The sequence below is a fragment of the Myotis lucifugus genome, unplaced genomic scaffold, assembly GCF_000147115.1.
Source record: "Myotis lucifugus unplaced genomic scaffold, Myoluc2.0 scaffold_547, whole genome shotgun sequence".
NCBI classification, from domain to species: Eukaryota; Metazoa; Chordata; class Mammalia; order Chiroptera; family Vespertilionidae; genus Myotis; species Myotis lucifugus.
In genome coordinates this window covers 250,827-264,643 of record NW_005871595.1, presented here as the reverse complement: position 1 = coordinate 264,643, position 13,817 = coordinate 250,827, and the positions used below count along the sequence as shown (strand labels likewise).

At 59.4% G+C, this 13,817-nt stretch overlaps 1 protein-coding gene across 1 annotated transcript in view; it reads left to right on the top strand.

Annotated features, from left to right (window-relative positions):
• The window catches only part of SMARCC1 (SWI/SNF related, matrix associated, actin dependent regulator of chromatin subfamily c member 1), a gene marked incomplete at its 5' end in the record, with an annotated part of 78,921 nt that extends 69,925 nt beyond the window's left edge, over positions 1 to 8,996 (top strand). Inside the window, 2 exons of the mRNA XM_023745470.1 lie at positions 4,597 to 4,773; positions 6,910 to 8,996. Coding sequence (XP_023601238.1) covers positions 4,597 to 4,773; positions 6,910 to 6,989 — 257 coding nt within the window. The remainder of the gene's footprint in view (positions 1 to 4,596; positions 4,774 to 6,909) is intronic.
• Between the last annotated feature and the right edge of the window lie 4,821 nt (positions 8,997 to 13,817).

Below are 13,817 nucleotides of genomic sequence, written 5' to 3'. Positions count from 1 at the left end.
GAGATGGAGGGGGAATCAGCCTCCGAAAGCCAGCCAGGTGGGCGAGGGGGTGAGCAGCTCGAGACAGATTCATGGACAGTGGTCAGTTGGTCCAGCCTCTGACTAAGACTCTTGGCGTTTGTCATTGTGTGGATGGATCGCCTTTCCTCCTGGCCGTTAACATAGCGCCGGGCGGTGCACGCGCCCTGGGCTGGCATAAGCTGACGCCTGTCTGTGCTGCACGAGTGTGTCCTCTGTGGCCCTCCGTCCCACCTCCCAAATCCGTGGGCTGCCTAGGGCTGTGTGTGGGGAGCTGCTGTCACCCCTGGTCCTGCTCGGACCCGCCTGAGCGCCAGCCTTCCCTGGGCTTGTCCCCAGGCAGTTGGTTTCTACCAACAAAAGGCAGAGGATGACCCATAGGGGATGTTTCTCGTGTCGTTTGGCAAACGGAAGCTGGAGGGGCCACGGCCACCCTTGGGTTTTTTATTTCGGTTGTAGAGCAGGTGGCTTCACAGAGCGGGTCCTCGCGTGGACTGCTGCTCCGCTGGCACAGGTGCATAGGCAGGGGGCACGGTCCTGGCGCCCGTGCCAGCGTCCCTGACCTCATCCAGCCGGGGCCGGGCAGCACATGGGGCGCCAAGTCGCAGGTGGCCTGGAAGCGGCTGCTGCTTCCTGGGTGCCCTTGATTTGGCTGCCTCTCGAACAAGAGGTGGCCTGACTGCTGGGCGTCCCTTTCAGATCAGGCGTTCAGTCCTCCAGAGGCCTCGGCACCTGTTTAAGGGAAGCGTAACTGTCAGTGGGTGGAGACAAGGGAAGCGTGGCGAGCAGGGGAGCCGAGCCCAGGGGCATTCGGGCGGGAGCCTGTGAGCGGTCGCCTCAGGGCCTCATGGTGGTGGTTGGGAGGGCGGGGAGTGGAGGGAGGGACGTGGCTTAGGCAGCCTCAGGGCTTCCTTGTTGCTCCGGCGGAAGAGGTTAGAAGTCAGGACGGGCTGATCTGATCTGGTGGAAACTCAGACGCGGCAGAGAAGATGTGTCAGTGATGGGACCAGGGCATTTGGCATCACTGGCTGAACGATGGTTGTTCAGGGAAATCTGACCAAGGCGTTGGCGCTCGGCCTTCAGGCCCCGAGGTGGACCCGCTTACACCAGGCCGCCCGTGGGAAGGACAGCCACCATCGCCGCCCGCCACCGCCACCGCGGCCTCGGCCCCACACGGAGCCCCGGGAGGACCAGCTCCCTGGCTGCCAGGGTTTTATCTGCTGTCATGTGACAGCAGAGCTGCCGGGCCGCCTGGGCCGCCTTCCGGGGTAGCAGGTTCCCTCACAAAGAGCGCAGTGAGGGCCCTGGCGCCCCGGAAGCCGCTGCGGGAGGCGCAGTCTCGGGGGAGCTGGGCTTCCCCTCGCTTGGCCTTGATCCTGTTGTGTCTGTTCTCTGGGGACTCAGCCGGGATGTGCCGTGGGAGGTTGGCTATGTGCTCGAGGTTGGAAATCAGCTTCCTTCCCTCCTTCCCTCTCACACTCCTTCCCACCTGCTCTCCCACCCTAACGAGTCAAGATGACGTCCTCCCATAACGATCCATTAGGCTCGACGGGCGTAACGCGTTAGTAAAAGAGCTAATGAACCCAAGAGGTGAGGGTTTTTCCACGAGGCTATACCTAATTTTAGCAAACGTTTCCATTTTCTAGGCTTCGGATGCCTGCTGTTCAAAAAAAAAAAAAAAGCCTGTATGTAGGTCAGCCTCCCGCCAGCTGGGCTGGGATGCGGCTGTCCTGAGCCACAGCTCGCTCTCTCACCTCCTTCTTTACCGGGGAAGGAAATACCTGAATGTTTCTTTAATGGAAATATATACATGAACACTTTTTAAAATATATTTTTATTAATATCAGGGAGGGAGGGAGATAGAAACATCAGTGATGAGAGTCATTGATCAATAGGCTGCCTCCTGCATGCCCCCCACTGGGGATCGAGCCCACAACCCGGGCCTGCGCCCTGACCTGGTGAGATCTGTATCCGACCAGGAAAACCACAGGATGTTTAGACTTCAGAAGGATAGAGACTGCTTTACAGGGAATGGATTCGTAGCCTCCCCAATCCTCTTACCTTCTGCCCACATGGAGTCTGACCCTCAGAGATGAGCGTTTCCGAGGAGAGACTCCTGTCAGACAGGTGCTGTGGCGGGAGGAGAATGCGCCTCCGGGTCAGGCAGGCCCTGTGAGGTTCCTGTGACTTTGGACCAAGTGACCTCGCCCCTGACACGCGGTTCCCTGGACGCTGGGCCCTCCCTCACAGTCTGGAGGACGCAGGGAGCAGTGGTCGCCGCCTGGCAAGGCACCACCTTGCCTCCCCGAGAAGGATCTGCGCAAGGTCCCCCGGGGACTCCCCTCCACTTGCTGCCGCCTTTCCTAGGACTCTGAGCACCCACATCCCAGTGATGCTGCTGCCCTGTTGGTGACAGGAGGAGAGAAGGTCTTCCTTATTCCGAGGCTTTGGAATTTAGAGAGAGAGGGAGGGAGGGAGAGAGGGGGGGAGAGAGAGAGAGAGAGAGAGAGGCTTTGTCAGCTGTTGGGCTGACAGCCTTAGAAACCCCGCAGCTGCCCTGCCCGCTGGTTGCCGTGAAGATGCAGGGAAATAGGTAAATGGGCCACTGCGCTGAGCAGGTCGCTTGGCACTGCACTGCCGGGCCTGGCAGCTCCCGGTGCGGAGCGGGCGTGTGGCCGCCACTCGCGGCTGTGCCCATCGCCGTGGTGCTCCTCTGCCAAGGGGTTGCTCTGCGGGGACGCCCCCTCCCAGCCGCTGGTTCGGTGATGGGCTGCCCTGAGCTGCTTGTGGGCTGAGGACCTGCCCACTCACTTCGTGCCGCAGGCTTGTGTCCACGGGCTGCGGGGAGCGCGTGGCCCCGCCCGCCTTCACCCACAGGGTCCGTTTACACACTGATGACGGGGGTGAGTTCCCCAGTCTTGGTGTCTCCGCTTCACACACCTGGTGACGTAGAGTCTCGCGGTTCTAGGAGCTGGAGGTCCAGCCTCTGGCAGCCACATGTTCTCACGATGGGACCGCCAGCGTTCCGATCCCCAGCTGCCTCGGCTCTCAGTCTAAAACCTGTGTTCCGTCTCAGACAATGGGCCTCACCACAGATCATGAAGGCCCTACATCAGTGATGGCGAACCTATGACACGCGTGTCAGAGGTGACACACAAACTCATTTTTTTGGTTGATTTTTCTTTGTTAAATGGCATTTAAATATATAAAATAAATATCAGAAATATAAGTCTTTGTTTTACTATGGTTGCAAATATCAAAAAATTTCTGTATGTGACACGGCACCAGAGTTAAGTTAGGGTTTTTCAAAATGCTGACACGCCGAGCTCAAAAGGTTCACCATCACTGCCCTAGATTGTAACACAAGAAAAACCACAGATTCTCTTTCTCATCCTATAGAGCAGGCCTGTCAAACGCGCGCGGGCCGCGGCCTCATTTAAATAAACGGGTCTGACAGGCCGCGGAGGAGCATGTGCCCTCACAGGAAGGAGCGTCAGCCCCGTGCACCTCTCACGCCCTTTCCCTTCGTCGGCAGCTCCTCACAACCCAGCCCGCAGCCACACCAGAGCTCAGGAGCGAATGTGCCCCCGTCGTTCGAGAGCCGATGGCGAGCTCCGACCTGTAGGCCACCAGCCGCTCCTGCCTCGGGTGGCCACGCGCTAGGAATGGCTGACAGTTTAAATAGGGGAGGAGTTCTCAGAGGAGGGAGAATGTAATGTCCCATGAAAATTACGTGACGTTCACGTTTGAGAGTCCATAAATAAAGGTGCATGGGTCACGGCATACCTGCCTGTCACACATCCTCTCTGCCTGCCTTCTCGCTGCCATGGCAACGGTGAGTCGTCGTAGCCATGACCCTGTGGCCTGCAAAGCCCACATGTTGACTGTCGGGCTCTTTCCAGAAAGGCTGCTGTGGCTCCAAGGGCTGGTGTGCAGCTGAACCCAGGAGGGGTCCTGTCCTGGGGCCAGCAGCTCCTGGGCTAGTTGCCAGCACCAGGGAGAGGGGGCGGAGTGGCCTGTCTGTTCGCTCTGCCCCCCACCCCTTGGGCTCCGGGTCGCAGGGTTCTTCATGGTGGGGACAGAGGGAGAGATCTGTGTGTGTGACCAGGACCTGGGGTTCCAATCCAATCCCTTTTTAATGGTGACCTCACAGTAGTGACCAACACCCCCTCGGGCACCCCTTCCCATGAAGCCCGTGCGAGAAGCTCAGTCCTGGCTGAGCTGCGGGCCTTGGACTGGGCACCGACTCGCTGTTGAACCCTCCTCTCCGGCCCCCGACCTCCGCGTGGCACCTGGTGTCCCAGGGCGATCCTCGGACTCACCGGGATGAATGCCTGCTTCTGGGTGCATTTTGGTAATTGCTTCTTGTGGCCACCTGCCTGCACCGGGTGTAGGGTGCCGTTCACGCCACAGAGCTGCTGCCCCGACAAGTGAAAGAATGAAAGCTGGGCAGAGGTGACTGCAGACACTGCCCCGGGTGTTCAGGTCCTGTGGGAGTCGGCGTTGGTATTCAGTCTTGGCTAGGAGTCGTCCCTTTCTTCCCGGTGCACTCACCTCAGGACTTCACTCTCCTCACAGGTCAGATCCCAGGCCCAGGTTCCATGATGCCCGGGCAGCCCCTGCCAGGCCGCATGATTCCCAGCGTCGCCGCCGGCATCCACGCCCCCGGGAGTGGCCCCGCCCCTGCTGGGATGCCGCCAATGCCAGGGAGCATCCTGGGACCCCGGGTCACCCTCACGGCCCCCAACGGCATGTGTAAGTAGCACGCTGGGGGTGCGTTCCCCGGGTCTCTGGGAGGACAGTGGGTCAGAATGTCAGTTTGGGGGCAGGTGCCCAGGTGACGGGCGCACAGCCTTCCTGGCACAGCTCGTGACCCGAGGTCTGAGGGGCCGGGAAGACACTCCTCTCCCCTCCCGTGTGCTGGGCCTGTCCGGCGTGCGCCTCGGGAGACACACAGAGCTGCTGGTGGCTCGTTTCCCTGCAGGAGCCTCGATCGATGCAGGTTCGGAAGTAGTGGGTGGGGACTGACTGGCCTGGCTCAGGGGTTGAGCATCGACCTAGGAACCAGGAGGTCAGGGTTCGATTCCTGGTCAGGGCACGTGCCCGGGTGGCGGGCTCCATCCCCAGTGCGGGGCGTGCAGGGGGAGCAGATCCATGATTCTCCCTCATGGATGTTTCTGTCTGTCCCGCCCTCTCCCTTCCTCTCTGACATCAATAAAAAAAACATATTTGTTAAGAAGTAGTGGGTGTGAAGAAAAGGACAGGAACCGCCGCGGCAGGAGTGACAGGCAGTTTCTCAGCCGCTCTGGCCGCTGGCAGTGGCTGCGTAGCCGGGTTCAGGAGGAGGTGAGGCCCCCACGGCCCAGGGGAGAGGCTCGTGCTGCCGCCGGTCCATCTGGGTGTGGGGGGCCTCCAGAGGTCGCTGCTGGGGCTCTGGCCTGCCCTTTCCCCCGATAGACCTTCCCGGTGAGACAACCCCAAAATGCAGCCTTTCGTGGCCAGGTGCCCCAGCTAAGAACCTGTCATTCAGAAGCTCGCGTCCATGCCAAGCAGTTAGCTCCCTGTTCACAGTGGAGAGCGAGGCTGGGCAGGAATGCGGGCCTGCGGGAGCTGTCGTGGGAAATGAGCAGTTGGGCCGTGGTACAGGGTTTCCCAAGGTTCCCTGCGATTCTGAAGAGCCTGAGTGCCTGGGTGCTCGGGGCCACTTCCCAGGGCGCTGCGTGGATAGAGGCACGCCTCCTCTAGACCCTCTGACGGGGCTGGGACACAGCGGGTGCGCAGCCGAAGGAGCAGGTTAGCTGGTGTGCGGACAGGATCCTGGCGGCAGGAGAAGTCCCTTTGCGGCTGTGGTTAGAGGGTAGAGCAGGTTCCATCTCTGGAGGAAAATGCTTGCCTTGCCGCCTGGCAGGCACCATTCAGAGGTGCAGCCAGGAGACCACCACTTTGCCGTTGGTGTTGTCACATTGGTCTTACCGCTGCCGTGTGCTTGGCCTCACGGTTTGTGACCCGAAGGGCCCGCGTGGAGCCACTGGAGAACGTGAAGGGTTTCCGGCCCGCTCCCCACTTCCTTCCACAAAGGGGTATTTCGGGGTCCTGGGCAGGCCTCGGCAGGCGGGTGCACCCCTCTTCCAGCCGTATTTCCCCTGAAGGTGGGAAGGGAGCAGATCTGTGGGCTTCATGCTTTGACAGCCCTGGCGGGCGGTGCAGCCTCCTGAGGAGGGTGGGTGAACTGACTAGTGAGCAAGACTGCACTTGAATTATTTGTCTCAGTTTTCATTTCTGGCAAAATCCAGACGGTTAAAGCCCCTGATAAGTGATCTCAGGGTTCCTGTGTGCGAGCAGGCAGCTGCAGCTGAAATGGGCAGGAGCCCAGACACGCACACTCACAGTCCCTGCAGGACCCCGAGTCGTGGCCCAAAGTCCAGGGACTGCAGTCCACGGTGGGGCCTGCAGGATGGTCAGCTGTCGGCGGCTGCCTGAGGGAGCTCTGGCCCTGGGGAGCGGGGACAGCCATGCGTTGTGCCCGGCTAGGCGAGCACTGTGGGAGGAAGAAAAGAAGACAGAACTTGCCCAGGAAGTAGCTCATCTAACTAAAGAAGTAAAATCAGAACCGTTAAAACACAATGAAATCAAATGTCATTAACCTCTCAGGTCTGGGGGACTCTTGGGAGAGGTGGGCCTGGCAGCAGTGGGACAGATCCAGGCCCCTCCCAGCCGCCGGGCGGGCGCAGTGGCCTGGAGGCCCGAGCCTGTGACCCTCCCAAGCCAGGCGCTAGCTCAGTGCCTTCTGCACCTCGGTCGCCTGCCTGGAGAAGATCACCTCCTGGTCCCTTTTCCTCCCCAAGCCCCTGTGCTTCCTCAGTGACCAGTGACTCTTGGATGTGTTTGCAGATCCCCCGCCGCAGCCGCCGCCTGCAGACGGAGTCCCTCCGCCTCCTGCTCCAGGCCCACCCGCCCCGGCCGCGCCCTAGCCTGGGGGCTGCTGGGAACGCAGGACCCCGAGCCACCACCAGCCGTAGGGGATGACGACACACATTCCTCAGCTTCCTGGTCTCTTTCAGGATTTTTGTTCTCAGCCCAAGCACGCGTCCCATCTCCCGCTCCCCCATTCCTCTTGCCTCCCCTCTCCAGCCCGCGCCCCTGGAGTTAGGCCATTCGGGGGCCCTGGTGACAGTATGTCCTGGGCATTCTAGTTGTTTCTGTCCTGGTGTGGCTATTCCAGGCTCTACCATTTCTGTTATCCTGCAGTCTTGCTTTGTCTTAAGCCTCTGGATAATGTTTTATAATCATTTCTTTTTATTTCCTCCATTGCTTTAAGGGAGAGCATTCAAAGTTAATAGGAACCAAAAACTGGTGATGGGCAGAGGGATAGCAGCAGGGACAGCCTAAGGCATCGCAAGTGACCTTACTCCTGCTCATCTGAGCGAAGAGCACGCTGAGGGTGACGCCTCCGAGGCTTGGCCACCCATAGAGGCGCCCGAATCCAAGGACGGGGAGGGGACCCCCCCCCCCCCCCGGGCTTTCTCCAGTGAGGACCCGGCCTCGCCCGGCCCGCAGGTCCTCATTAGCACCCAGGCCGGGCCTCCCCTCCAGGGCCACAGGCCTGCCTCCCTGCCGGGGGGCTTGCTGGGCTGCGGTGGGTGTCTGTTTTCTGAGGCAGCGTGAGCTTGGAGGGCGGGCCTGGGGAGGCATCCTTCGTCCCTGGGACCGGCCAGGAAGGGTCTGGGCCAAGGCCACGCGCCCTGTGAACCAGCCCCCTTGCTCACTGCTGTGTGCATGCTTTTGCTCTTAAAAAAAAGAAAACTTTTAAAAAAGGAAGTAGATAGTGCTGACATGTAGCTCATGGTTAGGCTGCCGGGGAGCAGGTCCCCACGCTACCTCTTGCAGCACCAGGGGGAGTGGGCTCAGTGGAGCGGGACTTTCGGGTTGGGAGGCCACCTCGTGCCTTCCCCTCCCGCTCTGAGGTCTCACGTTCTGGCCGGGGTCACGGAGCTCATGGCAACAGAGCATCATCCTGCAGGGTCAGGTGCTCGGCCAGGAGTGGGAGCCGTTCCAGAGGAAGAGCCGCGGAAATGCCTTAACTGGAGCCCACTCCTGCCCTGCTGAGGAGCGGCTTGAGGTGACTTGAGACTCGGGCTCTCCACTGGCCTCCCTGCCCTCCCCGTCCTGCGTGGGTGTGGGAACGCTGTGCCCCATCCGATGCCCAGAGCCCCTGCCCCTGCCCGTCACAGCCTCTGATGGCAGTTTCAGCTAGAATGCCAATGGAACATCTTTTGGGGATCTTTCTACACAGTTGATAAGCTTTACATGTGAGAGGGTATCGGTAGGTGTTTGTGAAACACCTGAGAACTTTCCCTTAATACCAGAAAGCAAACAGCAGAAGAAAGAACCACAGGGAAGGTTCGCCTTTCGAGCCCTCGGTGTTGCCTCTGACCAGGCGGCCGTGGTCCTCGGTGGCTCGGGCGCGGGTGGGAGGGAGCCTGTTGCTTCTGGCGTTGAGTCCCCAGTGCCTTCTGACAACGGCCCGGGTTCCCTATTTCCCGCAGTTTTTCCCAAAGGAAACTCATTCCAAATACTTCCCTTTTCCACTGGGGTCTTGAAGGAAAATGAAATTCTGGTTCACACTGTGGTCCCTTGTAACCTCAGGTTTTTAATGTGATCACTTTCAAGTTTAAAAGATCCGGGTGGGAATATTTTTACTGCGCTGGTGACAATTCTACACAGAACCTGAACTCAGCACTGTTAGGTTTCAGTATAAGTAGTGACTTTCTTTTCGTGTCTTTGATCTGGTTTCGTTCTGTAATACAGCCACTCGATTTTGTGAGGGGGGAATAATACGTGGTTTTGTACAAACATGTTTCTCAGTGTGTTGTTATTTCGGGAAAATGAAGAGAGGGAGTTTGGGGAGATTGGAGAAAGTGGATCGAGAAGGCCTGACCGCCCTCTTTTTCAGTGAATAAATGGAACATCACTTCTGGGTTCTAGTCCGTTCTCTGCATTTCTGCACCCTTTTCTTCGTTGGTTCTGTGACAAGCGTACACAGTCAGCCCCAGCTGGTCCGTGTCGGCAGTCTAGCCAGTGACTTGTGGCTTCCTATTGACCGACCAACCGCCTTCCTCATCCTTAAGCAACACACAAACGGGGCTCGCCCACTGTTTATTTCATGGTCAAGGTAAAACACGTGAGACTTCTCCCGGGAGGGTGGCCAGCACCCCGGCACCCCCCAGGGGAGCCTAGTTCTCGTGAGCTAGAGCAGTGGTCGCCCATCTTTCGGGCCTCGCGGACCCCTTGTTGGCGACGGCCGAGCTAGAGGATGTCCATCAGGGCGCAGCTTAGACACAGCCCTGAGGTGGAGACAGGCCACTCGGGCCTGAGTCCTGGAACCTTGCTGGGCTTCCTCTCCGGGCAGCCTTTGAGAAGCCCTGCTCAGGAGACAGACCACAGGCGTCAAGGTGCCTGAGCCCGGGGAAGCAGAAGGGCGGACTCCGTGTCTGCCGGGCGGTGAGCGCCGGCCCTGGGTGAGCGCGTGCTCCTGCGGTGCTTCCTGACCCCGCCCCCCTGCCTCCAGTGGAGGGGGCCCGAGCTGCCGCCCACCCGGGGCCCTGCTCCCCTGCGGTGAGTTGGGAGGAAAAGGACACTGAAGCCTGGCTTCCAGCCCTCAGTTCTCCGAGCGGAGCCGGGCAGGTACCGTCAGTCTTCCGAGGTCCCTGAGGCCCTGGCGGTGGAGTCCTCCGCCAGATGCGATTAGGAATAGCGGGTCTCCTGCAGGGTTTGCACGGGCTGCTGGGCCTGCCCTCCGACCTGGCTCAGTGGGTCGGGGGAGTTCTGGAATCCGGCATGGTTAGCAGGTTCCCAGGGGTCTGGTGCCGCTGTCGGGGCCACTGGTGAAGAAGGCTGTGTGGTAGAGCAGGTTTGCCCCAGTTCCTGACGGTTCACTTCGTGAGCCCATGAGTCCAGTAAACGTGAGGACCTACTGTGTTCCAGGCATGGGACTTGCATGCAGTGAAGTCGTAAAATGAGTAAGGTCAGCCAGGCTGCTTAATGCTTGCAGGTGGGGCACCAGACCGTTCCCATAGTTAACAGCCATGATTGTGTTTGATCGCGCCAGTGTCGCGAGTGTCCTGGTGATGTGTGCAGTCTGCATCGGATGCTCTCCCGTGGTTTCTGTCCTGCTGGGGTGATAACCTTGAGGGTGACCTTCCTTCCAGGAAAACCTCGCCAGTCACCAGCACCTGTTCTCGCGAGTCACCAGCACCTGTTCATCTGGATGCGCAGTGCCAGCCCCTGAGAAGCGCTCTTTCCGCAAACTCTGACCCTGTAAGGCCCTGCTTCCTGCGTCCCAGGAGCTGGCTCTGTCCAGCTGCACCTGCTGCAGCGGGACTTGTTCCTGGGAACAAGGAGGGCGCACCTTGACCCCGTGGGGTTGCTGCATTGAAGACAGTCGTCTCAGAATGGGGTGGCCGGGTGCATCCTCGAGGTGCTGCTGTTCAAGCCCAGGACCCTGCAGCCAATCAGCTGGCTCTCCGGGGCCCCCCAGCCCCGTGCCAGGGGCAGAGCCTTGCCTTCCTGCTCCTGCCCGCCTTGCAGAACTGGAGCCACCTTTCCTCCCTCCTGCCCCCAGAGGCCTCTCCAGGCCCTTCCAAACCCCCGGGGAGCAGCCAGGCGACTGATTCCTGGCAGCCACCTTACCGCCAGCCCTCAGGTCCGGCCTCTGCAGGCCTCAGGGAAGCAGCCTGAACACCACACAGTGACCCCTGTGACGCCTGAGACAGAGGCCTCCACTCGGTTCCTCGGTTCCACCCTCTGCCGTGCCCTCGCCGCCGCAGTCCAGGAGGGTTAGGGAGCGGAGGCTCCTGGCGGCTATGGCCCCTTTGCATGGCTCTTGATTTCTGTGGCTGGTTTGGCCCTGACATGGAAGGATTCCCCAAGGCCATCCAAATCGGCCGTGCCATCCTCGTCTGTTTTGTCTGCAGTAGCTGCAGGCTCTGGAGAAATGCTGAGAAAGGCCGCCTGCCGGGGCAGCAGGACTCCTGCAGACCAGCCTGGCCGCTCCTCACCTGAGCTCTGCTGGCGTGTACTGTGGCTTCCTCCCAGCTCGAGCTGACTTTGGGGCCGTGGGAACCAGGGGCTTTGCCACCGTGTAGAAGTCTGCTGGGGACAGGAGGGCCGTCTCCAGGGGGGATGTCCTTTCCTAGGACGAGAGCAGCTGAGCATCCAGAGTGCCTGCAGCCAGGGCGGGGGGTGGTCAGCCTTGAACCCGGCACCCTGACCCCTGGCTCCTCCTTTCTTCCTGCAAGTGTTTCGAGAAGGCTCATGCCCAGCACCAAGTGGTCACGGCTACCTGCCCTGCAGCCCGGCCAGGCCCCCACCAGCACACTGCCCAGAGAGGCCTCCACCAGCACACTGCCCAGAGAGGCCCTCCAGAGGTCCCTGTCCGGTTGGTCTAGAGCAGTGATGGCGAACCCATGACACGCGTGTCAGAGGTGACACACGAACTCATTTTTTTGGTTGATTTTTCTTTGTTAAATGGCATTTAAATACATAAAATAAATATCAAAAATATAAGTCTTTGTTTTACTATGGTTGCAAATATCAAAAAATTTCTATATGTGACACGGCCCCAGAGTGAAGTTAGGGTTTTTCAAAACGCTGACACGCCGAGCTCAGAACGTTCGCCATCACTGGGCTAGGACGTCTCGTCGGGAGTTGTTGGGAGATCGTAGCATTAACTCCGACATGCCCTGGTGGAGGGGTGCTGTGGAAGGAGGGGCAGGACCCCCATTCTTTTGAGTGAGGCCTGACCTCTGCATCCTGATGCCTCTTCTGAAATTTAAGACACAAGAATGAAAAGGTTTGAAATCAAGACTTTCGTCCTGGCCTTCCCCCATCCGCAGGATCTCAGCATCAGTCTGCAAGATGCTCGTAGTGTGGTTATGAAAATGAGGCAAGTTAGACCCCCAGGGGGACAAACATTCACAAAGGTGTTCATGGTCGCTACTGAGGCTTAACGCAGGAACCACTCGCTTCCTGAGCAGCCTGAGTAAGTCCAGTCTTGGCAGCTGGAGCCGCTCCTGCCTGGACAGCAACCCGGGTGCAGCCAGGGCTTCTGTGCACAGGGAAGCTGGCTGTAGCCATGGCAACGGGCCTTGGTGCTGGGGTCAGGTGGCCAACCCCAGTAGGAGCCTCAGGCCTGCAGAAGCATCGCCTGGCGAGCATCCCTGGCGCCCACGTGCACGAGGGGACATGGTAGGTCTTGGAGATGGGTTTCCTTTTCTTTCACAGTCCAGTTCCTGTATCTTATCTCCCCTTCCCCCTCTTTAGTCTCCCCGACCTTGTGCCCAGAGGAAATGTTACATACATTCGATGCAGTATGCTACCCCTTCCACATGTATGAGAGCCAGGGCACTGGCTCTCCTACGGTCACGCACATCTGAGGCTGCAGCTGCTCTTCCCATCACGGCCTGACCAGCTCGCCTCCCTCTTGTTCGGGTGTCACCCAGCCAGGGGTGCTGCACTCAGTTCTGAAGCTGCTAGTGGCACCTGCTAGGGAGGGTCAGAGTGGACCTGAATGGGAACCGTTGGTTTAAAATCCCAAAATGGAAGTCCTAGCAGAACCTGTCCCGCGGAAGGGAAGGGGCTGCTCAGGAAGGAGACATTCCCTATTTTATACCGGGCCCTTGCTTATCGGAACAAACTTCTTAAAATGAGGAGCGGGAGTAGGTCAGAGTTTTACGGAAGGTGTGGGAGTAGGGACCCCATCCAGATGGTGAAAAACTCGGGAGCGGTTGTCATGCCCCAGATGGCGAGGGCCGGTCCACGAGGCCTCTCCCGCGGCGGCGGCGGCGGCGGCGGCGGCAGGCACGTGCACCACCTCCCTGCAACCACCACCCAAGAGTCAAGGAGACAGAAGCCACAGGCGCCAGGCAGAGCCCGGGTTGGAGGGTGTCTGGCCGACAGGCAAGTGCAAAGCCCTCCCCAGCCTGTCTGGTATGTGCTGTCCCCAGAGGCAGTATGAACCCAAAGAAAAAATACTGTATGGTTTCACTTCTATGTGGTCTAAACAATAAACAAAATAGACTCGGATGCAGAGAACGGACGGACAGTGTCAGGCGGGTGTGGAGGGCCTGGGTGAAGGAGGTGACGGGATTAAGGAAAGAGCCTCATAGGAAGTACGGTGATCACCAGAGCGAAACGGGGGGAGGGAGGAGAGGAAAGGGGGGAGGGATGGTAGTGAACACACAATAGAAGATGATACAGAATTGTCTACCTGAGACCTCTATAGTTTTATTAATCAATTTCACCCCAATCGTCAATAAAAAGTCAAATGAAAAAAAAATAAGCATAAAAAGTCCCTTTGCAGGAAGCTCCAGACCCATGGTTCTGGGCTGAGTAGATGCTGCCATGCACCCACCTGTGCCTCCTCCCAGCCCTGGGAGCCCTCCCCCCGCCTGGCACTGCCCGCTGGGATGAGGGCATCGGGTGTGCTGGGCAGGTTGTGCAGGCCTCGGGGGTGAGGGGTTTGCGGGCGGAGCTGGAGAGGAGCTTGCCCGGCACTGCGGCAGCGGGCCGATCCAGGGAGAGAAACAGGTTGAACGGAGGGAACCCCGTCCCAGGCGGTGACTCTCTGTCTCTGCCCTGCGGCTCCCCGGGGACGGACGGGGCCTCGGGATGCGCTGCCACAGGTCGGCTCTGACCCCGAGTGTCACGTGGGTCACACACAGCGGGAGGCTGACTTTGGTGGATAAACTAAGCGGCCAGGTCGCGCCTGCCCCGCCTGCAGGGGTGGGGTGAGGTCCGGG